This window comes from Echeneis naucrates, chromosome 10 (genome assembly GCF_900963305.1).
Source record: "Echeneis naucrates chromosome 10, fEcheNa1.1, whole genome shotgun sequence".
Taxonomy (NCBI): Eukaryota; Metazoa; Chordata; class Actinopteri; order Carangiformes; family Echeneidae; genus Echeneis; species Echeneis naucrates.
The window spans coordinates 13,213,114-13,240,238 of NC_042520.1; the positions used below are offsets into that span (position 1 = coordinate 13,213,114).

Consider the following 27,125-nt stretch of genomic DNA (forward strand, 5'->3'; position numbering starts at 1 on the left):
TGAGAACAACAGCTTTCCCTCTCAACCAAACCAACATCACCAACCAATTAGCAGGGGTGGACAGTAACAAAGTAGATTTACATAAGTGCAGTTTTTGAGTATTGTTTTTGGGGGGTACTTTTACTGCACATCATTTGAAGGACAAATATTGTACTTTTTACTCCACTACATTTCTATTGATGCTCTCATTACTTGCTACTTTTGCGCTAGTCTAATATTACTGTTCATTGTTTTTAGTTGTAACTGTCTTTAAAACACACACACACACCTACCTCTCTGTGCGTGTTCCAGGTCAGAATACGGCCACAGTGTATAATCCTCATCCTACCTGGATTATTTCTCCATAACAATCGGCTCATTCTTCATTATACATTGTGGCCGTATTATTACCTGGAACACGCATTAGCTTGTATCCAGAGTTTGGATGTCTTCTGTGGACATCACTGACAACGGTCCACGGTCCTCATCAGTCACAGCTGTACACTGCTCTGTCTGCCTGCGCACACAAGAAAGTAGATCAGCATCTTCCATCTGCATTTTTCATTTACATCCCAAACTGGGAAGCAGAAATATGTATTTCTTATTATAAATATGATAGATATCTGCTTTATTTATTCTGAGGGAAATTCACTTACATGCATGACTCACACAACAGACAAACAATAAGACTTACTTCCCAATATGACAGACACACAGCTCGTTTTGCTAGAGCAGGAGTCACCGACCCCGGTCCTGGAGAGCTACTGTCCTATATGTTTTAGATGTTACCTGCTCCAACACACCTGATTCAAATGAGTGGCTCCTTATCAGACCTCAGCAGAGCTTGATGATGGAACAGGGTAACATTAGTATACAATGTCAATCATGCTTGACAAAACATTTTAAAGTACCATTTACTGCAGTGCCTTATTCTCATACTCCAGTTGCGCGATCACAAGTTTTACTTTCTTAATTTCCAGCTCTTTTTTCTGATTATCCAGCTCTACATTCCTTTTATAAAAGGGCCCTAACATTGTCTGCTCCAACATGTATTAATAGGACATCAAGCAACAGATGAGTGAGACAAACTTTTCATTTATGCTGGTGTACTGTGTTCATTCACTGATGTCTTCTGGGTAAGGATTACTTAAAAAAAAAAAAAGTATACATAGGACTCCCTAGAAATTATAAAACCCTTACCCCTTGTTTTTTGTCAGAGTCATGTCAGAGAGGGAATTAAAGTTATATAATGATATATATCAGCTATATTAACTTATGCATTTACACAATCTGCAATTTTTTGCCAGGCTTCCTCTCTTGCCTTGTTTGCAGCAGAAGTGCTGCTTTTAGCTGTTCTGAGGTATTGGCTTGAACTCTTCACAGTTCTCCATTATCATAATCTGCTCCTCTTGGCTAAAATATGCGGCATGTAATCTGTCAATTTTTCTGCAGAAATGGCGTCAAATGACGCCTAAATGCCCCTTTTTATGTGAACGTGCACAAAGCCTAATGAGATAAGCCTGGGTCAACAAATCAAGTTGATAATCACCATCGAGATACTTGTTATCTCTGGTTGGAGCTTTCAGCTTTGTCGAGCCAGCTCACCCAAAGAAAGCCTGGCTCTCTTGAGCTTCCTTTGTCGTATACCCCTCTGATCCCCTCAAGAGAGTCAAGACTAGACCAGAGGTCTCCAAATCCAGTCCTGGATGTTTCCTGATTCGAATGAGTGACTCCTGATCAGACTTCAGCAGAGCTTGATGACGAGCTGATCGTTGATTATCAGGTGTGTTGGAGCAGGAAACATCTAAAACCTGCAGGACAGTGTCCCTCCAGGACCGGAGCTGGAGACGTCTGGACTGGAGCAAACACCTCCAGAGACTAGAGACTGGACTGGACCCCTCCAGAGAGCGGCTCTTGTAGGGCCTCTTTGACTGAAGGTGTTTTTGAGCTATAAACATGTCTGTGCAGAATCACATCAGTGTGTTGTATAATGACAATAAAGCTTTCCTTTACTGGATTTACTGAGGGTTTTTTTTTATACTATACTAGTAATATTTTAATGAAGCTACTTTTACATGTATTGGAGTAATATTTGACAAAGAGAATCTGTACTTTTACTCAAGCAGTGAAGTTGTGTACTCTGTCCACCTCAGCCCGTCAGAGTAGGGTGGGTGGTTCTGGGAGAACTTGGTTGAGATCCAGCAGCAGGTGATGCTGCATTCTGAACAACTTGGGAAAAAATGAGTCAGAAATACTGCTTCCAAAATAATCATAAATGGCTGCTGCACATATTTTAGCGTCGAGCAAATGATGGCAATATGCCAAATTTATTTTTTTCCCCTCCAAGTTGACCTTTTGCATGAATGCTATGATATTGGAAGTTGGAAATTTCCGAGTTGTAATGTAGAAATCTTGGTTCCAAGTTTTAGTTAACGCAACATCCAAGCTGGCATTTTTTTCATCATCACTGTTTGAGATGATGGAGAGTTTATAAAGCCAGGGGAAGACGTCCTAACAAACAAAGGGCTTAAAATAGGTGAATAGAAGAGAGGGGCAGAGACGACAAGCCTTTTGGTTATTTATTTCCTATTTTGTATTTAGAATAAGAATGAAATCGTTTACTATTGCTCCACCTCGGAAAAAAAATCAGGCTTGAGATTTTTTCTGACTTTAAGCCTATGCAAGAAGACAGTGGCACAAAAAGGTCAAGTTGCCATGTTAATGTTGACTTGATTTTTATTTAAGTTTTTTATTTATTTATTGTCTGGTCCATGGTCTGCTGTGTCAGTCTAACTTTTCAGGATTTTCTTGGGGTTCTTCTTCAAAAGTATCTCTTCTGCAGGACATGTTCTCTGATACTGATTCATTTTGTTTCTAATTACCACTCCATCAGAAGCACAAATCAACCAATCATAAAAATGTTAAATCAATCTTTTCACTTGGGTGAAATGCATAAAAACATTAAATATGTTCAGAATGTTATGAGTGTTTATGGAGATGTTTGGGGATTGTATTCTGTCATGATTTCTCAAGAGGCTTATTAAAAATGGTCACAAGTAATGTCTTACTTATGTAACAGACACCCACCGAGTATACAAACGGCTCTTGTGTCCTGTGCGTAGGAGTTTTTGCCATTACTCATACTTCACCTGTCTGGCCTGTTCTTGAAATAACGCAGTCGAATCCCTTCTTTGTAATAAATCACACACACAGCATCACCATGATCCAATGATATGCTGTGTAGTTTATTGTCTCTATCTGCTGCTTTACAGTCTGTTTAATCGCAGAAAGGGCATTCACAGCAGCACCACACTGTCAAACTAAGTTTTGTACATGAGCAACAGTGCAGAGTGAAACTTTCTAGATGACTGTGTCATGAAGTTAGACTGCAGATAATGATCAGATTAAGGACAATCTGACACGGATGGCATCGATCTGGGAGTGCTGAGCTGCTGCCGTTACAAACCCTCTTCGCTCTCTCTCTGCTTCTTTTCACCATAAATGTGTCTTTCTGGCAAGCTGCTGAGGTGAAATTTCACATTTTTACATGTGAATTAGTTATCAATGAATTCATGTTACTAATATGAATTGAAATGTTGCTCGAACTCAGATGGCTCTCTGAATTATGATGTTCCCTGTGCCAAACGAGAGAGAGAAAAGATAAAGCCGGCCACATTAATACATGCTCATTAACTAATTAATGGTGAAAGAAATAGTGAGGTAATGACTGCTCAGAGATATCCTCAGGTCTTCATTCTGTGTGCTATTGTTACATCCAAACTGATACGAACTGGATGCATACTGTATAAACTTTCTGCGACAAACCCAAGGAGATAGAAGAAACACTTGGGCATCCAACATTATTAAAGTCAGTGTGTAATTTATTCCCAAACAATACCTTTCCTGGTACATTGATTTCATTGTACGTGGGAACGGAAAAGTGGCTGCTCATGTAGAAACACAATGTCCTCTTTGAATATGAAACCATGATGATGCAATTCTACCATAGAGAAACAAAACAAATAGGTGGCACAGGCTCTGTTCGCAGTTTTTGCCTGTGTGTTGGAACGAGACATGCTCCTGAGACAAACATACATGTCTTGATGGTAATGCTATGATGGACACAATTACTGCACATTAATTCCATGGCAGATGGAAGTTCTGAGACCCACTTTGGGATTTTTTTCAGTCTTAGCCACCTCGACAAAATTTCCCCCCAGTCATCCACTTTGAAAATTAAATACACAACCTCTCAAAAGGTTGTGTATAAACACCAAATCAGGCTTCATTCCAGCCAGTTCCCTTATTCGTATAAGCAACTGCTGACTCATTTTGCTTAACTACCTTCCTGTTGTTGTGGGTGGCTCAAGTAATTCCTCAAATGAGATGGCTGGAAGTATTTGACATGGATGAGCTGATTAGTTAAGACTGTACATTTGAGCAATGTAATCCTTTTACACAGACATCAGTATAGACAGGAGTCTTAATATTGATTAATGCTAATGCCATGCAACTTTTCAAAGTGTTGCAATCCATAATGCAGTAAGTTTTCCAGAAACAAGACAAAGGCCAACGTTCAAAACAAAGAAAGCACCCATTATATTCAACTAAACATAATGTAGCTATTGTTGTTTTAATGTTAGCACAAAACATAAGAATACATTACGTGAGGGGTGAGGGATTTATGTTTGCATAGCCATAAACTAAAGGTAGAGACAGAATAGGACATAGAGATATAAATGTATATCTACAGTTCTGACCCCAGCATACAGCAGACAGTCCATCTGTCTGTTATTAATAAGGTGGCGTGCCCAAAGAGGAAACCGCAGTTGTGGCTCAGTGTTTTAAGACTTTGGATCATTGCTACATCTGGACAGAGTTTAACAGTCACCCTTGTGCCAAGCCAAAAAACTTTTTCGCTTTTTTTTTTTTTTTCAAACTACATAAATAAGGTCCCCTATTTAGCTCCCTGGGCCCCATCCACACATTCCCAGAAAATATATATGTTGTGTCCTTTGGATGAAAACTAGAGTAATGTTACAATACTGCATACATTTGGGTAATGGGAGTATTTCCAAGAAGCATTCACTCAGAGTCGGGATTGGGGAAGGGATAGAAGAAAACACTTTACATAAGGGTATGTGTCTCATAAAAAGGTGCAATCTGTAACAGTCAAAGGTGCTCTCCCTGCTTTGTAATGTTATAGTTTTGTATCCAATTTAAATGCAACCATGTGTTGAAAAACTAAGCCCTGCCCATAAAAAACAAATCAGTTACTGTTTTGTTTTCTTTTTTTCTTTTTTTTTTTTTTTTGCAAAATGTGATAAAGTGTATTTTCTGTCAGTAAAATGTACTTTAGTAATAAACTTGAAAAGTGACACTTTACAGATTACACCTTGTGGAGTGACAAAATCTTTAAAGCAGCATAAGATAACATAATACTGTCCCAAAGAGAAGGAAAAATTAAAATTCCAGTGACATCCATAATGTTTTGTTTTTTTTTTAACCACAGACCTGTGCATCACAGACCATGGCACAAATATTGTAAAAATAAATACATAAATACATACACAGGTAATCAATCCTTACATACATACATACACATATTGTATAATAAAATAAGGTAATTATAAGATAATTATAAAATTCATATGTACAAATGCATAGTTAAATGCATCCAATGAGAGGCCAAGCAATGAAGTTTCCTCTCTTCAATTTGGGGTTTTGGGTTGTATTTGGTGTGTGGGGCTTTCATTTGGGTGTGTGTGATGCAGGTTTGTGTTTGTGTGCAGTGGTGTGCATGGCACTTTCTGTACAGGAACACAGGGGTTACACACCAGTTCACTCTGTGCTGTTTGATCAGGTCCAGGGTTAGAGAGTTATTAGTGGGCAGACATTGCAGGTCAAAAGTTGAGCGGTACATGGCCAGGCGCGTTTGAGGTGTCTAGTGTGCGTGTCCGGAAGAGCTGTGTGAGTGAAAACACAGAGGAGATGAGCACGGTGCAGCGTTTGGCCAGTAGCCTTACCCCGTCACCCTCCCCTTGTCCAGATCCATGAAGGCCTGCACTCTTTCCCCCAACCCCAGGACCAGTTCCAGCCGTCTCAACAGCCCCAACAAACTCCCGGTACAGACCCACAATCTCTTTTAGCTTGTCCATGGCCTCCTGACTGTCATCGTCCTGATCCTTGTGGACCAGGTTGATGTTGCGGCACATGTCACAGCCAGAGCAGGGGTTTGTCCGCAGGCAGGCTGCAGACAGCTGAACCAGAGCGCTGAAACTATTGGATAAAGAACGCAGAGCTTCATCAGGAGCCCAGCCCACACGTGTAGCCCGCTGACACCCAGATGCCAATCGACGAGCCTCGGCCTGAAGAAGACTCCTTTCAGCCTCTGTCATGGCTGCAGGGCTTGTCCCAGTACAGCCTGAGGCTGGGTCTGCTGTCGTACTATCTTCAGTCCCATTGTGATTTAAGTCCGGTTTTAATTTTATGCCTGTTATATTCTGCTTTGAGTCTTGACATAATGTTTGCTGTGATTGGTTGAAAGCACCTCTCTCTAATACTAGCAAAAGCTGATCTATATCTTGACGAAGGGAGGCAAAACCTCCCTTCAGACCACCATAATTCTTGTTGGTAAGAGAACGGAGAGGACCACCAAAAGAGTTTGTGGGGGAAACTGGTCGTGAAACTAGGGGACTGAGTTCAGAGGAGGTGGTGGAGAAAGCAGAGAGTGGTCGGGGGTTGTCTCGCAGCAGTGACAAAATATTGGGATGCGGCGAGGGTGTTGTAGGAGAAGCGACAGGTGGCTGCCGGGTAGGTTTAGGCCTTGTGCGGCGGGAAAACTCATAAACAGTAAGATCTTCGTCAAAGCTAATACTTTCCTCAGCGTCACCACTGAAACAGTTTGCATAAACAGTGCGGCAGCCACAAGCTTCCCGGTGCTGCTGAGGTGGAGTACTGTTAGCAAGCGAAGAGGTTGGTGAGTCACCTCCGATTTGCATGCTGGTCATGCCTCCAAGCCCCACCGCTGAGTGGGACCAGGACTGAGGTTGCTCTGATGAAACAGTGCCACTGTGCGTACTATTCTCCTTAAATGTCAGATCAGGGTGTGAGTCGTTTGTCCCATTGGCCTTTTTCATAACTGAGGCCACATCCTGGGCCTCTTTGATGGTGGCTATGACAACCTCAGATCCATCCTCTAAAATGATCCCTTTACCCTCTGATTTTGAAACCACGGCCTCTTTTTCCTTGATGGGGGTTTTGATTAAATCTGATAAACCACTGGCTACAGACAAACCTGAACCAAAGCCAGATGTGTCTCCATTGATGGAGCTGGTGGAGGGATAGTCCAGCGTTCCCAATATCTCCTGGGAACGGGTCATGTACCAAGGCAGAGCCTGGATCTTTCCTCTCAGGGCAGAGGCTGGTAGTCTGCCACCTAGGCTTGACGAGCTGGTCCTCAAGTCTGACCCAGATCCGGACCTTCCAGGTTCTCTGGTTTCTAGGCTCCCAACACCTTTAGAGTTGGTTGAAGTGAGTGAGGTGGTAAGGGTAAGAGGTGCTTCTGTATTTTTAGGTGACAGGCTTTCGTGGCTTAGAGACACCCTGCGGGGTCCTGACTGGATGCTGCCATTGCGGCTGTTCCAGGGATGGATTCCATTTGGTGGACTAACACCATCCTTTAAAATCACCGCGCTTGGATCTGTAGGCGAGACAGGAGAGCTAGCAGGTAGTGACAAGGGGTGGAGACTGGTGGGAGAGGTGGGTTTGGGGGGTACTGGAGGGGGAACAGCTAGCTTTGTGCCTGACTTCGACTGAGGAATGGGGGGCAGGTTTGATGGCCTCTTTGCAGTTAGGGAAGTCCCACTGCTTTTCCACTCAATGTTAGGAGTATCCTGTTCACCAAGAACATTTGCTTCATATTTGGGCTCCACGCTTGCTCCACTCTCTGCCACAGCTTTACTCTGTTTCAGGTTTTCTGATCCCTTACTCTTTTCCTCAGTTTGTGGCATGGCGATTGGTTGGGGTTGCTTGCTGCACCGTACTGCTGTGATCAAAGGTGATGACAGAGGCAGTCCACCTGCCCCGGCTGTGACAGATTTGAACTCCATGGTGTCTGGCTCCATTTCCAAGAGTTCAGAAGACAGACGCCCAGAGGCATCCCCATTGCAGTGTGCATATGATCGTCCATGCTGGGGAGACTTGGGAGGAATGATCTGAGGTTTTGGAGGCAGCTGGGGCTTAGGGGCAAGCGGTGGTTTGACTTTAACTTCAGGTTTCTGCAGTGCCCTTGGTGGAATGGGCTGTTGGTTGTTAAGTTGCTTTGTCGGCCCTTTAAGTGCCTCAGCCTCCTTCTTTATTTTAGAATATTGGGCTTTATTGGGATGGGGGGACGGCTCTTTCCCAGCTGCAGCTGGATCACCATTCCAGGTTCCACTCAATCGATTTGCATTTCGCCGGTCAGCCAGTTCAGCATCTGTGAAAGACACAAATCAATCAATTTTTGAAAAAAGGACCAAAAGAGTATCCCTAATGTATCAATGGACTAGCACACATCTTTCCCTTAATCACGTTAATGTCTCAGCTTTGGTGGAACTTCAAATTTATGTAACAGAATAATTATCTTATTTTCAAGTCATAACAATTGTGCTTTGAACAAACCTGATAGATCAGGAACTGGGGGAGTAAATCTTTCCTGTGCATCAAAAAACTCATCCTCAGACTCTGAGGCAGTCTCTTTGACCAGAAGAGCTGGTTTAGGGTTGGGCGAAGGTGTCAGGAATAGAGCATCATCATCCTTGGAGAGGCGCTGCTCCGCCTGCCCTGCTTTGTGCCCAGGAATAGAGCTTGTCCTTAGTGGAACTTTGGGAGGTATCTTCTTCTTTCTTTTAATTGGCGATCTTTGAAAGGGTGTACTGTCAATAAGCCTCAGATCTCTTGAACTTGGGATCTTGGAAATACGTCTCAGTTCCTCCACTCCCTGTTCTTCCTCCTCCTCGTCATCATCATAGTCATCATCACTAGTAGCCCCAGGTGGGCTTGGGAGGAAATCAGCCTTTGAGAGCTCCGCAAAACAAAGACAAGCGTTGTCATTTCCACGGTAATTGAGGTTGGTAGGCCGCAGGGGGCCCTGGTGGCGTTTTGGCTCCAAGAGGTAGGGGTGGTGAACATCCAGGCTTTGCATGTCCTCAGTTGCACATGGTCTACGCAGTGCATCCATGCGGCCTTTAGCTGCAGAACTGCTCTCCTCCAGTGCAGCACTCAAGGAGCCACTGGACAGGCTGGAGAAGCTGCTAGTGACCCGCGGGTCGGTGTGATACCAGGTGGTCTCCAAGTTCATTTCTTCATCCATAATACTAAATTTACGCAGACCACTTCCTACCGCTCCTCCTTCCTCTGCACCCTCATCTTCCTTACCTTCTGTTGTCACAATTATCTTCACTTCCTGTTTGCCTTGGTGCTCCTCTCTCTCTTTTCTCTCTTCTTCTCTCCTCTTCTCTTCCTCCTCTCTCCTCCTTTCTTCCCAATCCTGGCTTGCGGGATCTGGACGTTTGTAATTCTGAGAATCCATTGGGTCATCCTCATCTGTTGAGTCATCTGAGTCACTACAGCAGCGAGACACATAACCTAACAACACCAGGAAAACACACAAACACCAGACAGGCATAGCAACATCTGTTAATATGGCAGCAGAACAGAGTAATCTTTGAGATAATGTTGAGTATAACATTGCTTTTCTATCCGTACCCATACTGGCTGGTGACATACATCAAGATTTGATGTGAAAAATGTCTATCAAAAGGCCAAAGCCAAAAGTGATTAATTTAAGTGAAACAATTTTTGCTCACTTGATAGGGATTCATAGCACACGCCCTCTATTACGGCGAACCTCCCACACACACCTTCTTCAGCAGGAATCCGGTGCACCCTCACTTTTGGGCGCCCCAGACGGAAGACATTGACACTGGGATCCACCAGGAGTTTGCAGTAGCCTCCCAGCAGACACCCTAAGTCTTTGGCTGCCAGAGAGTCCATCAGTAAGGCAAATGGCTGCGAGGGGGAGGGCATTGCAGAAGATAAGGCAAAGAGGTAGTGATTAAGGTCAAAGGATAAAGGACAAAAGGCGATGGAGAAGAAAAAGTCAGCTTTGAAACCAGTGAATTAGCTTTATGTAGCTACTACACATCCCCTTAGGCTTCATATTGTTTATATATTGGAGGAGAAATCCTTGGCCTATATTTACACTAGCACGAGCTTTGGCACAAATATGCTGTGTTGAGTGAATATCCATCTTTTATATCTGTGGCAGTAGAAGTGCCTACATATTCATGAATAATAGAGCATAGTAGCTCAATGACCACGTATATGCACTCTGTCTTTCACACTGTGTCTTCGATACCTTCATGTCGTGCAGTGAGATACGCAGTAGGCTGACTTTGTCCGACTCGGAGAGCAACTCCACTCGGCTAATACTGCTGAACTCGACCAGTGTAGAGATCACATTCAGCTTGTGGTTGATGACCTGACTCATCCCATATTTGGCCCCAACCAGCAGGCTGACCAGCACCTCCCTGTCTTGAAGCTGAGTGTAGATGAGTGAAGAACGGTATAGCAAAAAACAAATGCAAAGAAAATAGGCATGTAACAAGCATCCATGACTGAGTTTGGGTTGCTTAAATTGGTTATATGCCTCTGTCACATTCGCCTCTTAACCATTACCATCATTGTAGCTGTGTATGATCTTCCGCCATATGAAATGAGCTCTCCCAGCTGAGTGAGGTAGGCTAACCGAGCCTGAGTGGCAGATATTACCTACAATAGTGGACATGGAAGACGAGAGATGAATCGCTGAGAATAGGACAGGCAGACAGAATGAAAGAAAACCAGGGGGAATGTTCTGCTTGGCTCACTGACCACAACAATACTCTCCACAGAGATACGTGCTCCATATATTTTCCTGAAAACATTACCCAAGCCCCAGACCCACACTTTCCTCTCTAATTATCCTCCCACCTACCCACCATCTATCCCTCTCTCAGAGCGTTCCACTTAAAGCTACAGGGAGATTAACAGTCGCTCTAAGTGTCAACTAAAAAGTGCCCCAAAGGCTCCACTAAAATGTCACTATCCATCTCTTTATGCTCATCAGTGCTTCCTCCCACTCATCTGTCAGTCTGTTTCTACCTTCTGGCGTGGCTCTAGCAGAGACTGTATCTTTTTGAGGTGGTAGCTGATGGCTTTTCTCAGGTCCTTTTCCCTCATGTTGCTCAGCAGTGTGGGAGAGATGAAGCTGTCTAGGCCAAACTCCTTCCTGTCAACACCACGCATGCAAAGAGAAATGAAAAGCACACTGATATTTCATGGATCACTCTGGCACTTTGAAGACTGATAAAATTGGGTGTGGAGTCACAGTGGGTTTTGGTTTAGTTATCGTATACCATTGGGACTAAGACTCAGGACTTCTTGTATAGTGTGTATGGTGTAAACTTTAGGAACATGATATGTTACTAATATTCAGTCTTGGTCCCTTTTAATGGAGGTCATCAGAATGCCTTATTAACATTCCTTAAGTCTGAAATGTGTATATTAAAGTGCAACTAAATATAACTTGTATGAAAATATGAACACACATTGGGGTTTCTGGACCTACTTCGGTATCTACTTGTCTTCTATTTTTTCCCCACAGCTGCCACTAGATGCTACTAAACAGCCATATTTGAACTAAATGTGCCTTCAATTATATGAATGATAATGCCTTCGCCTTCAATGATAAATAACCACAGTAACCTTTGACTATTGATTTCACCAGTAAAGTATACAAGTGTTATACAAGTTTACTTGTGAAATGTCAAAGACAGACAGCAAGAGAGGAACTAAACATACTCTTACACACAAAAACCATTTCCCATCACATTACTAGATTAAGCATTTAGGGATTCCCTACATATTAAATTGATTGGAGCATTAGAGTGATGTTAAACCCTGACCTGTAAACCCTTCAAGCTGACACAAAAAATATGACTCACGTAATGCTCTTGATCGAGGTCCTGGTCTGTCCACAAGTGTCTAGTCTCTCATGCATGTGCAACGCTGCCAGGCGAAGTGCAGTGTTACACTTCATCTCTACTGCGAAACGCTCCTGTAGCACATCCCCAACACTCTGAAAGAGATGCATTCGGGCACAGATATTTCAAAAAACAGGCGTGCATGATAGTAAGCATACTAATACACAACTGAAAAGCACCATATCTGTAATTACTTGTGCAACATACACTGAAATTTATATGACAAAACCCATACCCATGAGTAATATGGGTATGGGCAAGCAAATATTTATATAACAGAGACAAACGCAGCAGGAGGTAAAGAGCGTTAGTGGAATAATAAATCAAGATGACATAAGTGGTGTTCTCAGTGCGTTACTGTTCACTAATAATATGTGGACTTTCATCTGGGGTTACAGAATGTTTTTTAATGTTGTATTTTTAATTATTCATATAATTACCAGGCTGGGGACAACATTTCAACAACAACTGTAGGCACCCATAAAGGATGAGTCGATAACACTCCCCTTCACACACCCCTGGGTTCCCCTCCATTGATCCTGACAGTGCATGCGGTGGTTTCCATCCACATGCTGTCTTTTTTAGCAGCTGTGAGACCAGCTGATAAGAAGCGCCCATCATTTATTGTTAACTATATATTAACTATGTTACTTACTAATGTAAGAAGGAAGACAGGACTTAAGTCTGAAGGCGAAATGGTGAAAGTCAGCATCGGCAGAAAAGGAGACAGAGAATGGAGCACAGCAGATAATACAATTCATTTCTCAGACCTGCAAAAAAAGGTACTCAAAGGTGGAGGGGTCATCCTGCAGCAGGTCCATGGGGTCTCTAGGGATGAAACACACCCTGAACAAACATCGGTAGTCGTGGGAGTCTTTCTTCTGCACCACCTGGGGAAAAGAAAAGTGAGAACCACGAAGAGCTCAGAAAGTAAAGGCACTGATGTCAACAACCATCCACTTCTACTGGGTTTGTGTGTCCTTTACCTTCTGTATGAGCTCATCTTCGTGCAGCAGCAGCAGTTTGGTGATGCTGTACTGTTGCTCTAGCACCAGAGCAAAGTATTCAATGGCCCGGATGGACAGTTTATCTTTCAGTGTCAGAACAATGTCCTGGAATGATGAAAAACCAACAGTTCAGACCCCTTTAGAAAAACACTTATCAGTCACCAGTCTGCTGATGGCACACGATCAAATATGATTTTCCCCTTTCACGTTCTCTTAGGATGAGAACACAAATAGAAGTACCAATACCAAACCTGTTGGGACAATAATGTCATCATAAAGGCAGAAAATGGACATAAATCTCATGATGGTGTGAAGTTGGTCCTATGATGTTTTTTCTGTCCCCATTGTGTTCCTCTCCTCACTTGTAAATGTATGCAAGAGGTCCCTTATTCCATCGTTAAGGACATCTACAGGCTTCCCACACTCTGTCACCCTTAGAGGGGCGATCACACCATAAGTTGGTTTTTCTATTAAGCCTTTCACAAACAGGCTTGGACACACTTTCTCATTCAAATGAATAGGAAAGTGTGTCCAAACTTTTGACTGCAGTGTGTGTGTGTGTGTGTGTGTATATACACACATACATTCTATTTAAAAGTTGCAAGGTGTGTGAAGAAGTGAGGCTGCTATGATTTGTTGAAGGTTGGCCACTCACTACAGGGCTTCTGTCAGAGCATACTAGGCCAAACACTCCAAATACAACAGGTTTGTACTGCTGGTGAAACTACTGAGCTGCATTAAGATCCTTTTTGGTTTTTACCTTGACAGTGGTGGTGTTATCAAACTTGAAGGCCTTGGTCTGTCCATTCTCTAAATAGACTTTTAGGACGTTGGGCAAGAAGAGAAGAGAGTTTCCCTGGTGGACAGAAGTTAGAGACACTAGTGTGGCTAGACAGGAATCAAAATCAGATGAGAAGAGACTAAGCAGGAAAGGGCGACACAGGAGAATGGAAAGTCAGACCAAATAAGGACGACCGAAATAAACATCGCTCACCTGCAATTCAAATCCATTTTTCCTACCTGAGTGTGCCCGTTGACCACCACCTCCTCTGCAAAGCGCACTTTAACTGGATTACTCCTCAGACGAGCTCTCTTCTCTGCTGACATGATGGATGATTTGGGATTCTGCAACACAGAGATACATATAAGTGCCTTTATGTGAGCAAACACACAAACAAGCACACACTTGTTGAACTGAAAGTAGTCCAATGACACAGTGAGTTCAACAAAACATCAAGGCACAACCAGCCATTCACATATGCACATACTTATATCCACACAACACAATCTGAAAGCAGTGTGAGGGCACTTAATCCTGTCAGAGGATGTGAGCTTCCAGTCACATGCTTGAAAACAAACAGGGAGCTTATGTTTAAATGAGGAATGGTCTAATGACTCCTTCTCTATACTTACTGTCATGTGTCGAAGGACAGTCACAGTTATGCACTCCTCCAAGTCCCTGTGTGCAGAGAAAACACACACACACACACACACCCACGTACACACCATGCACGTCAAAACACACACGCAAGAGGGATCATTATCTTTCTGCCGAGCTGTAGAGTAAGCACTTTTTTCTTTGACCTTTGCCCTTAACTTGCTAAGCCTTTGTAAAACACTGATACACAAACACACAGATGGACCATCCACACACACTCAGCCCCATTAACACTTAAAATTCTGCGTGTGTCATCTGGGCTCGACACACCGCACACTGGTAAATGACTCTTTCCTACTGATTTGTTTGAGAAAGTGTGTCCAAACTTTTGACTGGTAGCGTATGTCTGCAGTTTGTCCCACCTTAAGATGTTTTCCACCTGCTCGGTGCTCAGATCCTCCAGCACTGTATCATTAATCTGCAGGACCTGGTCTCCTGGGAACAGTATTCCATCTGCAGGACTCCCTGCACATAGCACACATACACGCAATGAAAAGAGTGAATGCTTGCATAAAACAAAACCCCAGCTGCACACGTTGGCTTGGACTTTCAGTTCGGATAAAAGGCAAATATGCACACAGTGGTAGCACAGTTTTACACTCACACAAAAATATGCAGGGTTATTCAACATGGCTGACTCAACAATGTTCAGCTGAGCTCTCCAGGATGTGAGGGGTTACATTTATTCTGGATCTCATCCAGCTCAGCTCTGCTCTTATTTCTCCAGTTATTTATACTCGTTTGTCTTGAGGCAAGAGAGCGCGACTCAGGCACAGCATTTTCTTCTTACTCTAACACTCTCACGCTGAGTGTCTGTATGCGTAAACACATACACACATGCACGTTTACTTTCACACACCCAGTCTGTCTGGCAAAGCCCCGTCTGTCCCTGATTTTTGACCCAGTGCAATGCTACTGCTCCGCAAGCTTAACAGCACACACGCAAACACACAGGCTACACTTGGACACATCCTGCCTCTTTCCAGACAGCCAACCCCCCCAGCCTCCTGTTGAGCTTTGAAGGCAGCTCTGCCAATATCCTGATCGTTGCTGTTTTTCATTTATCTCTTCATTCTCTTTTCCCCTAACCTTCATCCAGTCATCCAGCCATCTTACCCCCCAGAACCCTACACACTTATATGCTCATTATTTCTGCCCTCTTTGCTCATATTTGCACTTTGGTTGATTTATTTCCCTGCTGGGTCTTCCAGCTGGCATCCTCTCCATCATGTTAAATCGTGTCCTCTGTTTTCATCCCTCTATTCCTCCCTCTCAGAGATGGTGGCAAGTTGGGACCCCATCAGGGACTTTATCAGCTTGTTTTAATGGATTGACATAAAAGTAACAGATCAGCACCCCCACCCTCACCCAGCCTCCACCCCCACCCTATCAAAGTTCCCTAAATGAATTTAGAAAGGATGAGCAGGTGGCTCTGTTGTTTCTCTGGCTTCTCTGGCAGCGTGCCTTGCTGTTGAATGCCAGCAGGGTGAATGTGTTTGTGTGTGTGTGTGTGTGTGTGTGTGTGTGTGAAAGAGAAAGAGAGAGAGAGAGAGAGAGAGAGAGAGAGAGAGAGAGAGAGAGAGAGGGAGAGAAAGCGAGTGCATAAACCTGTGTTGCATAGTGCAGGTGGCCATTTGGTGGGAACGAAAGAAAGTGCATCCACATGGCCAAACATACAACTGGACATGATGCCTCATGCCAAGTACCTGTGACAACGTCCCTGACCAGCAGGGGTGCGTTTGTGGTAAGGGCGAAGCCATGTCCAGTGCTGCTATCCAGGACTGGGTCTCGGGTGATCTGCAGCATCAGCTTGGCCTGGAAGTTCTGATTGGACAAACTGTTGGAGCGCTGTGACCGCCCATCGCCTAGCAACCGCTCTCTGAAGAGGTCAAACAGGGTGAAAGGTTACCTGAGTGGAGACTGCAACAGTGTGCCTATCAAATGAATTCCAGCATGCCCAAGGCGAGGTGTGTGTATTTGCGAACACTAGTTACTGCTGTTTGGACTAAGCCTTTGTGGCACTTTTCTACTAGAGGAGCTACTGGGGCACCCAAAAATAATCGCTTACCATGTTATTTTAGCATGTTAGCGACCTGACATAATTGTTTACGGTACCTGTTCTCTTCAGAACAATACTATAACACAAGTAAAGTTGTTCATGACTTCACTCTCTCAACAGTTTTTCTCTTTTCCAGGGTGTGAGGAACATAGAACTACCAGGCCTCAATATTTGGGTCTGGTAACACAACTGTGTTCTTTTGTGTTGCATTTAAATCTAACAGCGTTGTTCTCTTCCTAAAGACTGCTGTCCAGCTGTTCCTGACATGGTCGGACTTTTACCCCAAGAATTTCTAAGAGGGCGTTTACAAGACTTCCTCTGCACCGCCTCCTCTGTTTAGAATGAAAAACCTCTCAGCGGACAGAAAGGGCTCCTGAAAGCATATTTGTGGTTCCCTGTGTGGTGTGTTTGCGTGTGTGCGAGAGGGATAGTCAGGTTTTGAATATGTACTTAACTATGCATGTTATGATGTTATGTGTCTCAATGTGTGGGTGTGGGGAGGGAATATGGTGTATGTGTGTCTTCCCAGGAGAAAAGAAATGTTTTGTTTTGCATTGTTTCTTTACTTTTTCTCTTTCTATTTTTACAGAAAATTCTATTGATAAAATATAATTTTACTCGCAAATGAAAACAGTTTTTTTCTTTCTTTTATCTTAAACGCATGCCACCCTTCTGCACTGCAGGATCTGGCACCAGGCGGGGCCATGATGCTGGTCTCTGTACACTCTATCCAAAGCTTTACTGTTCAGTTTTTCTATCTATAACTTGTTTTGTTTATTGTTGATGCAGTGGTTTTTGTGGGGTCTGCATTTTCTGCTAATACTATCAGAGTGCTGCACCACTTTCTGCTGCATAGTCTGTTGCTACCCATCGAAATCTACTCTATTTTCTCACTCAGAGATTACAAGCTCTTTTAAACCAGAGCGTCAGCAGCAAAATTTATGTCCCTTACGTACCTGCTAAGTGACTCTCGGGTGCGTCGTATTATTGTTCCCACCACCTGCTGCACCCGACTGGCCCTCCGAGCCGGAGATCTGCTCCTACATCGCTCCTTTTCCTCCATTTATCTAAGAGGCAAACAGAGAGCGGGACATGAGTTACAGACATAAACCTGGTAAATAAAACCTGGAAAAAAAGGGATGTGAAACAAAGATACCGGGATTTGAAGGAGAAAAATTGATTAGAAACTGTTAATTCTGTGTTCAATGAAAGAATTGTGCTCCAGCTAAATTTGCATCTGCTCAGCTTTTACATGCAGAGCATGTAGCCTGCCTTGAATACAGAGAATAATGAAACATGTGAGCAGAGAGCAAGAAAGGCTGAAGGACAAAGCGAGAGGAGTGGAGTCCAGTCAGAACACCAACATGCCAAACACACATTTGATCTTCAACAAGTTCACTTTCATAAAACAACAGAAATAACCTGCATGTTCACTACAATTATGCAGAAATGCACTTTCTGCTTAGACGGTCCGTTAAACTGGGGAGTGGTGGGGACATAATAAATGAAACACAGATTGGTCAAACCCCAGAGACGCAAAGCTGGGCAGCACCCCTCTTTAACGGTGTGGCTATTCTGTCAGCCATTCAAATTGCTGCTATTGGACTTGTAGAGACTGAAAGTAAGAGACGCTTCAGGTGAATCAAATTATCTTTGTGTTTTTGTCAGCAGGTACTTTTTTACTCGCGTCTTGTGGGCAGCCACAACATTAAAACCAGTTAGCAGCTGTAACGTTGTGGCTGATCTGCGCTTTTCCTCGGCTCTTGCTGCACTTTTGCACTGGACAGTTCAACCTCATGAGTTGGAGAGAATGGGAGTGAGCTCTTTGGCAGGATTAGGTTCCTAGAGGTGGCAACCCAGACATGATCAATACGACTAATGATGATGAATGTGGCCCTGAAACCTAACGACCCATACCAAGGCCTCAGCAGCTGGCACACTGAGGGCTTGGTTTGATCAGCTCGCTGAAATATTAAGAGAGCCTTCCGAACCACCCTCTTTAAGGGTGGGAAGACTTATTGGTCTAAGTTAAGACATATTTATTGGATGGAAAACAAAATGATTTTGTGTTTTGTTTTTCGTTTTTTTTAGTAACAATCTGTAGTTAAAACAGCAGAATTTCAGCTCATCTCAATTGAAGTGATCACTGATTGTAGGCCAGCAATGACTAGCCCTGCTCTGTAGTAGTGAAGTGTGCGGCATAGGTCTGTCCTTTAAGAGGATTAGAGGCCCTGATTCTACACGGGCCCACACCAGTCAGGGTGTCACTTTAGCACCTCCCGCTGATCCGGATTGGGACAGATTGCCATGGATGAGGAGAGATGAGTGAGGCTTGAAGCTGTACAGCTGAACAGGAGGAACCAAATGTGGTTTTTGATACACACGCCCTGTTCAATCACATGGGCCACTCATGGATCACGATGCATGTTTGGACGGCAAACAGGGGCTCTCTTAGATTGTGAACCATTCGAGTGACATTTTGCTGTGTTGTTGTGTTCGGTGCACATACTCTTGCAGTCATGTGCAGGAGCATATGTCTTTCTTTTGAGCTGTGAGTGCAGAATCATGTGACATATTTCTCTCCTTCCCTTTCTCTTTTCTCGTTCACTCTGACCCTTTCTGTCCTTGCAGAGTCAGGCAGTCGTCTCAGATGACAATGTCCCTGGACAGCAGCAGCGGCACATTTTTTTATATATGTGCAGATCCTTAGCTCTTGATAAAGGTGTTTACTGTCTTCACTCCTTACAGTTAGCTACAGCCCATTTTATAACTTTACAAGAGCAGCTATAGAAGTAGTTATAAGGTCAAACATGCTGAGTGTGTGGGTATAAATGGATCAAAGTGAAGTACTTTGATTTTTTTTTTTTTTTTTTTACATTTAAAGACAAACTCTAGCACCTTAATTACACGCGATAATCTTCTGGGAAAAGCATGAAAACATTAGAACATCTGTTCTGTTTTCAGGCAGCTCAAACCAACACTTTCATGGGCTCAAATCTACCCCTTGTATTTTATGGCAACAGCACAATGTCCCACATTTTGACTTAAGACTGTGAGAGTGTGACTCACCGTGATGTGGCTTGCCTCTTCAGGACTCCAGAACACAAATACCCTCTTGCCCTCTGAGACATCAGCTCTGCATCCCCTCCTGGATTGGCTGAAAAGAGGTGGAGGGGGGTCCTTGTGATCATCAGGGCCAATCCCAATCTAGTGGAGCCACCTGTGCAGAACAGAGCAATGCTATCAGGGAGACCGGATGCATATCCACACGGCAAGATTATAATCGGACAAAACATGAAATGACCAGTTATCGAGTCTGATTGAGCTGCATGTTTCCTGAGTGTTTATCCTACAACAGAAACAGAAGTATATTCAAGTTGTTGATAGTTTCAGAGTGAACACGAAAGCATGTATGTCAAGCAAAGCAGATGTGAATCCAAAGCAGCTATGTGGTTGTGGTTTTCAAAGGCCCCTCCTCTGGTCCCCTAGGCTCTCTCGCTCTTTCTTTCTCTCTATCTCTCTGGCTGTGTCCCTCCGCCTACTCTGCAGCCTCAGAAGCACATGGCAATGTGGGGACGAAGCACTTCATCTCTGTCTGCTTGTATAAATTAAAATTTTATACCACCCAGTTCAGCTAACAGTTTCTTACTGGGCTTGTTCTAAAAGCAAAGAGGACTGCCTGTGAATCCTGATGAGATGAAGCGAGAACTGCTGCCAAGCAGAGAGTGATCTTGGCCAATAATAAAAGATAATATTCCTTTATTAGTCCCTTAATGAGAACATTTGCATGTTACATCAGCATCAGATATGATAGAAAATATAAACACAAGATTAAACCACATGAGATAGAAAAATGAAATTGGCAGAAAGGATGTATAAGTAAACATGAAGCTAAATTTAACCAAAAAATCTGAGTAAAAATAGGCAGTGGAATTTCAAATTGTGACAAAGAGGACAAGCCTTTCATATGAACATCAGGGCTGAAACCTTATCTGGCCTCTGGTTTGGGGCGAAAACCAAACTGAAGGAATGCTTTGTTGTGAAAAGCCTGGATGTTGAATTAGGAGAGACACTGAATAAACATTCTTGATCTCATCTAAGGAAACCGCCTCATTTTGCACTTGAATGTTGATGTGTGAAGTAAACTCTCCGTTGCAAGACTTTCATCTAGAATAGGGAGCAGAAATCAACTGATTGTTAGCCCCATCTATGCAGCTCTTCCATCAGGCCCTGTGTCCCACATACAGAGCTCTTTCACAAGGCCCGTGTGTCCCAGTGAAAAGCCAGCAGAAGACCTAGACCTGCACAGACTGCAGGGCATATGAATAATGCATGGGGCTAATACAGCTAGCTTGGACTCCGACCGCCTCCTTCTGCCACTTTGCCAACGCAGGCAACAAGGAGAGTGCAGCAGAGGGGAAGGAGAGAGACACACAGGAAAGACGTAGAGAGGTTGCAGAGGTGAAGAGAGGGACGACGGAGGGAGGTGGGATCTCAGAGGGGCTGAGAAAAGGGGAAGGAATACAGAAAAGAGAATTGGTCAAGGCAAAGAAAAGAGACAAAAGACAGGATATTGGTGGGGGAGGAAAGGGGGAGAATTTTAAAGAGGGTGAAGAGGACAGAGGCAAAGAAATGAGGGAGTAAAGCTGCAGGAGAAGAACAAAATTATCTACAGTGAGACATTTGCCAAGAGGAGCCGTAAAAAGGAGCTGATTAGCAGTTTTTCTTCTCTAACCAAGAGCAAACTAGGCAAGGCAGCAGATATTGATGTACCAAGGGTCATTAAATGAATAAATAAACAAAAAGCAAACCTGGAGCTTTGCTAGCATTCGTCTTCTCCTTTGCTGGCTTTTTAGAGATTGTTCCCTCTTTCTGGTGATATGAGAGCATTCTCCATTTAATCTCAGTTTCAAATCCAAGACAGTAAAGCGTATCCGTGAGCTGCTGATGAGTCTGCTGCTAATCTGGTTCTGAATCAATATTAATCACGAATCCTGTCTTCTACTGTCGTGTCCTTAAGTCCCAAAGCTGCCAGCACACACAGCTCATCAGCAGGCTTTGTGGTCCGTCTGGCTTTTCACTCACTCGCCCTCTCCCTCTGTCCCCCTTTCACCTTTTCACCCCTCCTCCAATTTTTTCTTTACATGAGGTGCCGTCTAAAACCTTCTGTTTCTGAATCTCAGAGCCCCCCCCCCCATACACAGCATATCCCCTCTTGCTCCTCATTTCCCCACACAATGTCTCACTGTCTTGGAAAAAACAGTCAGTTATTCAATCCTGTCGCCTGGTATGAGAACACGTGCAGCTCATAAAAGTACTCCACTCAGTCCTCCGGGGTTGAAAGGTGGTGCTGAACTGATGAACTGATTCGGTAGAGCCAGCTGGACAGAACAGTCCAATTAACGCTGCTGGGCCACAGTTGGCGTACAGGGGTCAGGGACTGGGGCCCGGAGAAGCAGCTTTTGGATGTAAATTGGGGGGGAAAAAAAAGGCACATCTGCTGTCCTGCTAAATAATCTAAACCAAACTCATAGATAAGACAATCTGCCTGAAATGTGTTTATCTGCAATAAAATTCAGTTCTTTTCATGTAGCAGTGCACACTGCTAAATGAAGACTGGACTCAGCACCTGAATACTCCCAACAAAAACACTCAAACATAGCACTCGCCTGCACACACACACACACACACACACTCACTCACAACTCATTTGCCTTAACGCAATTTACAAATGGAGTATTACTCAATTGGTAACCAGACTCCAACAGAGATTCTGCTGACTAGCTTTTACTGAGAAAGGACCAGTTGGCTACTATTCACCATTTTGTTCCCAATCTGTCCCCCAAAGACACAGACAGACACACACACATGCTGAATACGACACACCGGATACAGCTGCACCACATGAAGTAGCAGCAGCAGGGGTTGTTTCTGCAGTTCGACAATTCATTTTGGCTGAGAGACACTGCCGAGAAAGCTTCACACAGACCTCAGTCTGAATATTCAGTCCCACAGCAGCACAATTGGCAGAGGCGTCTAGAGTGTGTGAATATCTGGATGACTTGAGGTGAGATGGATTTGTCTTTGTGTCAAGCATCTGGTATGTTTTATATTCGATAAATGCAAGCTGTAAACCAAGAACAGCAGACAATAACGTTTTTTTGAAACTTTTTTGTACCAAAAGTAAATTGCAGACAACAGGTCATGCATTTAATTGAGGGATTAAGCTTTGGCAGCATTTTAATGCATTGAACGGGTTTCAGAAGAAATATCGCCATGATATTTATCCATCTAACATTCGAGACACATAAGGACAAATGAAGGACAAATCAGTTGCAGGAGGCAAATCAAATATATTTGCACCCATCACATAGTTGTTTTAGTCCATTCTGGAAATTGGCCAACATACTTCATGTATGTATGTATGTATGTGTGCAACTTTGTACTCACTCGCTATGTATATAATTTGAGTTTAACTAATGTTAGACTTATCCATGTCCAATATAAGACTGTCAGAGTATCAAGAAAAAGAGAAAATGAATCCAGATGAACTTTGTGATCCCCGATTTCTCCTCTAGCAGCACTGGCTGATCAAAATTTGTGTTTCATTGTGAATCAACAACTACTGGATGGATTGCCATGAAATTTGGGACAGAATCACCACTCCATCAGGACACGACTTGGTGCACTGTGTTGATCATTTCATCGTCAAATCAAAACTTCGGTTTCTTCACAACACTGATTTACGGATAAATATATATGCATGCTGCTAACGTGCTAAATTAAGATAAACATGGTGGGCGTTACTCATGCCAAAAATTAGCATGTTAATTGATACTAATGTTAATTTAGCTGAAAGCACCAGTGTGATTAAAGTGTCACAGACATTTGAGCATGATTGTTTACTCTTTATTATTATTATGATTATTATACTCTTGTTATCATATAATTTTTGTTTTTGTATTGTCTCATTTTAATAACAACACCATGGTAACAGACTTTCTGAACAATGTCAGCTTTAGAAATTTCTTTATGCAGTTAGTTTGCAAGCAATTACTTTCAATTAATCTGATGACTTATGTCTTGACAAATTGAACAGTGTTTTAGTTTGGCCTACAAGAAGTTAAAAATCTATTTGTTTGTCCAGCCAACAGCCCATAATCTAAACTTTCCCAGTTTCCTCTGGCAGTTCATGTTTGAGAAGTTGCTCAGCTATGTACTTGCTGAAATGAGGTAAAACTAAATGAATCGCATACTCCCTGTAAAAAACAGTCAAAAAGCTGTTTGGTGGCCTGGTTGTCCGTTGATTGCTTATGTCTCCCACACATAATCACATCTCCTGTTCTTCATTCAGCTTGTCAGTTCATTCCATTAGCATTAGGAAGACAGGGCTCACTGTGGCGTACTCATTTCATTTCCCCTTTCATCAGAAACCTGGAAAGGTTTGAGTTCCCCAGTGTGCTATGAAATAATGGGTCTTTTGAAGATTAATAGTGCACTTCATTGCGTTAGAGATGTCTCACAGTGGCTTTGATGGCTCCAGGGAGAGAGACAGTAGGACCAGGATGGAGAGGACACCTTTTGGATGTTAGTGGGTGATAGATGTTGGAAGTCTGGAAAACTGTCTGCGTCACTTCTTCTGTTGCTGTCTGAGCTAATTTCCTTCAATTCAGTGATCCTTCAAAAACTGCGCAATAGTGGTCTTTAAATGAAAGTAATATGAGCGGAGCCAGCAAGCAAGCAGCTATAATACGCATCTAAGCTTTTGAATAATACTGCTGTCTTGCTTCAACTTTATTACATATAGCTAAAGCAAGATTTTAATATTTCATATTACAGCAAAGACTACAAGAGGAGAAAAACTGGTTATATAGAGTACATTATTTACTTAGACTTTATGGGGATTTTCAGGTTAATATGAATGCTTTTCATATTCTTTATGTTTTACGACATGTTCACAAAACGAGTCGTCCTAAATTACAGCGCTACTGCCAGTCATTTGTGCCATCACCATGGAGCTGTCACATCAATGAGGTCACGTCTCCTTCCAATGCTGGACTAACACTCCCACAGTCTGGGAGGAAAATGCAAGTCCTCAATATATATACCATCTCTGTTCCAATATCCATCAATATGTCCATTAATGAATCCATTATATTCAGCAACCTATCGATCAGTTTAAAAATCCACTACCATTTCCACACACCAATGCAACCCCTGACCTCTGAATTCATTGAATTCCATTAGTGACAAAGAACAATATTGATCAATCATCCACCTGCAGTATGCACCACAATAGACAATAGGAATCAAATTCTTTCACGTGTTAGACTGTGGACTGATCCAGTGACTTATTAGCAGAAACACCAGCCCAGTAAGACCAAAGAGGGAGAGAGAGGGATAGGCTTGCTGGCTGGATGCAGTAAGTGGGCTGGGGGAGCAGTCAGCAAGGCAGATCGAGGCTAATGCAGCCAAGCATCAAGTATTTTTTTATTTATTTATTTAATTTTATTTTACATTTTTGGTTTGTTTTTATTTTTCTCTGGCAGACTGACCTCGGAGCAGCAAATGCCATCACATGCTGTAGCAGACAGCAGCCCTGAATCATAGCACAACGCCTGCAGCGGTGGCACAGCACAGGCAGGCTCCAGAGTGGAGGCAAAACATCCAGCATCCAGGCTGTTTCGCATGGGCTGGACCAAAAAGACATCCATTCATTCATCCGAGCTGTCTGCGCACATTTATCTGTTAAACACCAAGTGATATGATGCTTGTAAACCTAAGTGATGTCTCTATGCACACTCTCTGTGTCGCACGTGTCTAAATGGAAACGCAATCGGCGGTCGTATTAAATCATGTCATGCATTATATGAAGGCCCCTGAACTGCAAAACGCATTGTTCCGGTCTAGTTGTGTCGAGCTCGTCATGCTTGGCACGGCACGGAAAGTGTTCGGGAAAGAGGCTGCTGTTGGCCAGAAGAGATGAGCAAATAGAAGAAGGAGAGAGAGAGACGACTGTCCCGGGGAGGCTGCACATCCATCGCCTACGCCCATTCATAATGTGCGTGTTCCAGATACTACCCAGACTGCTGGCACCCCCCCTGATCTGGCTGGATTCAGCCTGTGACGGTCCAATCTGTAGAAAGTGACGGTGATTCCATTGCGCATATGGCACCATGGATATTCACTCTCACTATACATGAGGCGTGTTGGTGAATGTGTTGAATGAATACGGTACCAGAATAACCAGTGCCGGTGAATTTTGACTGCAATTCTGGATTATTTATGTCAGCCTGAATTCTGATTGTGCTTATGAATGAACCATGTGTGCATCGAGCATGTATGTCCCTGTATAATGTTGTGTAAATGCCCCTAAAAACAGCCGGTGGCTATTCAAATGACACACTCCATCACTAACTTGCATCTGTGACCGCAGCCTCGCCAGTCAAACCGGGGGGGGCTAAACAAAGAAAAAAAGGTCAGTCTTTTGTTGCATCCTGTATAATCTTAATCGGATTTAAATCTACACACCGCCTCCCTCAAACAGGGACACGGGTGTAGCCTGCAGGCGTTTGGAAATCCACCATCAACTCAATGATTGCTTTTGACCTGATAAAAATCAGCCCAAAAGGGACGGACGGATGCAAGGTGCAGGCGCCCCCGTTTCCAGCCGGGCGCTCCTTCGTCAGACAAAAACACCGGGAAATACAGAGATAACTCACCTCGTGGTCAGTGGAGGAGACAGACGGGCCGGCAGTCTGGGAGGGCTGTCCCCCAAAAAGATCACTGATGCCGAGGATTTTCAGGGAAAGGGATACTGGTTAGTCAGAAATATCCGCGGCGTCCTCCCGGGCCGGATGATAGTGATGATGTGGTGTGTGTGTGCGAGAGAGAGAGAGGGAGAGAGAGAGCGAGGGAGAGAGGGAGAGAGGGAGAGGGGGTGGCTATGTGCTGGATACTGTCATCGTGCTGGGACTGCTCCCTGTCTAATCCTCGGCCCTGAGCTCAGAATAACTCACCCCTTCCCTCTGTTCGCCTCTCTTCCTCCTCCGCAAGGTCAGTTAGTTACGTATAATAATAACAATGATGATGATGATGATGCTAATAATAACAACAATAATAATAATAGTAGTAATAATAGGGAGTAAATTCGATTCTTTTCCCTAAGCAATTCATTGTTTTATTTCTGGTTTCTGAATTTATTACGAACAAAAAGAAAATTGATCACAAACAATAGCAGTCAATAACAATAATGTTACGAAATAACGCTGATTAAATGGTCACTGTAAACTGCTCCTTAGCCTGCTAGGAGTCCCCAGCGCCTCGTATTCATTTTGTGTCAACGCATTTGTGATCATTTACTTACCTTTAAACTTTGCTTAAAATTTTACTTAAAATAGTGAGTGAGCCAGAGTCCTAATCCCCGAGCTACATTTTGTCAAATTAATTACTTCGAGCGTCCTACAATAGAATTTCAATATAATATAATCAATAATCAAAACCTCTACACAAAAATGGTGCTCTATTAAAAATAATTAAATCTACACGAACGGCAGATTTTATTTTCGCCCTCTGGT

The 27,125-nt window shown here is 43.3% G+C and overlaps 1 protein-coding gene across 3 annotated transcripts; it reads right to left on the reverse strand.

Moving 5' to 3' along the window:
• Positions 1-4,891: 4,891 nt before the first annotated feature.
• frmpd1b (FERM and PDZ domain containing 1b) lies at positions 4,892-26,390 on the reverse strand. Of its 3 annotated transcripts, none has more exons than XM_029512410.1 (17): positions 26,271-26,390; positions 19,618-19,768; positions 17,505-17,615; positions 16,196-16,368; positions 14,852-14,954; positions 14,465-14,510; positions 14,072-14,176; positions 13,812-13,907; positions 13,031-13,156; positions 12,815-12,934; positions 12,006-12,139; positions 11,164-11,290; positions 10,699-10,791; positions 10,379-10,561; positions 9,882-10,029; positions 8,641-9,606; positions 4,892-8,455 (listed from the first exon to the last, which is right to left on the reverse strand). In XM_029512410.1, the coding sequence occupies exons 3-17, from the start codon at positions 17,609-17,611 to the stop codon at positions 5,883-5,885; spliced, it is 5,100 nt and encodes a 1,699-aa protein (XP_029368270.1). In that variant the 5' UTR covers positions 17,612-17,615; positions 19,618-19,768; positions 26,271-26,390; the 3' UTR covers positions 4,892-5,882. The 3 variants fall into 3 exon arrangements, with proteins under 3 accessions (XP_029368270.1, XP_029368268.1, XP_029368269.1); XM_029512408.1 differs by having other exon boundaries at positions 9,828-10,029; XM_029512409.1 differs by lacking the exon at positions 26,271-26,390 and having other exon boundaries at positions 9,828-10,029; positions 19,618-19,888.
• Between the last annotated feature and the right edge of the window lie 735 nt (positions 26,391-27,125).

What these genes read in the sequence shown, in the direction of transcription:
- frmpd1b (XM_029512408.1), bottom strand. Translation starts at nt 17,611, where the DNA reads ATGGAGGAAAAGGAGCGATGTAGGAGCAGATCTCCGGCTCGGAGGGCC. An exon ending in ACCCGAGAGTCACTTAGCAG is followed by an intron (nt 16,369 to 17,504) that starts GTACGTAAGGGA and finishes TGACCTCTTCAG; the next exon opens with AGAGCGGTTGCTAGGCGATG. An exon ending in TGGTCAACGGGCACACTCAG is followed by an intron (nt 13,908 to 14,071) that starts GTAGGAAAAATG and finishes TCTGTCCACCAG; the next exon opens with GGAAACTCTCTTCTCTTCTT.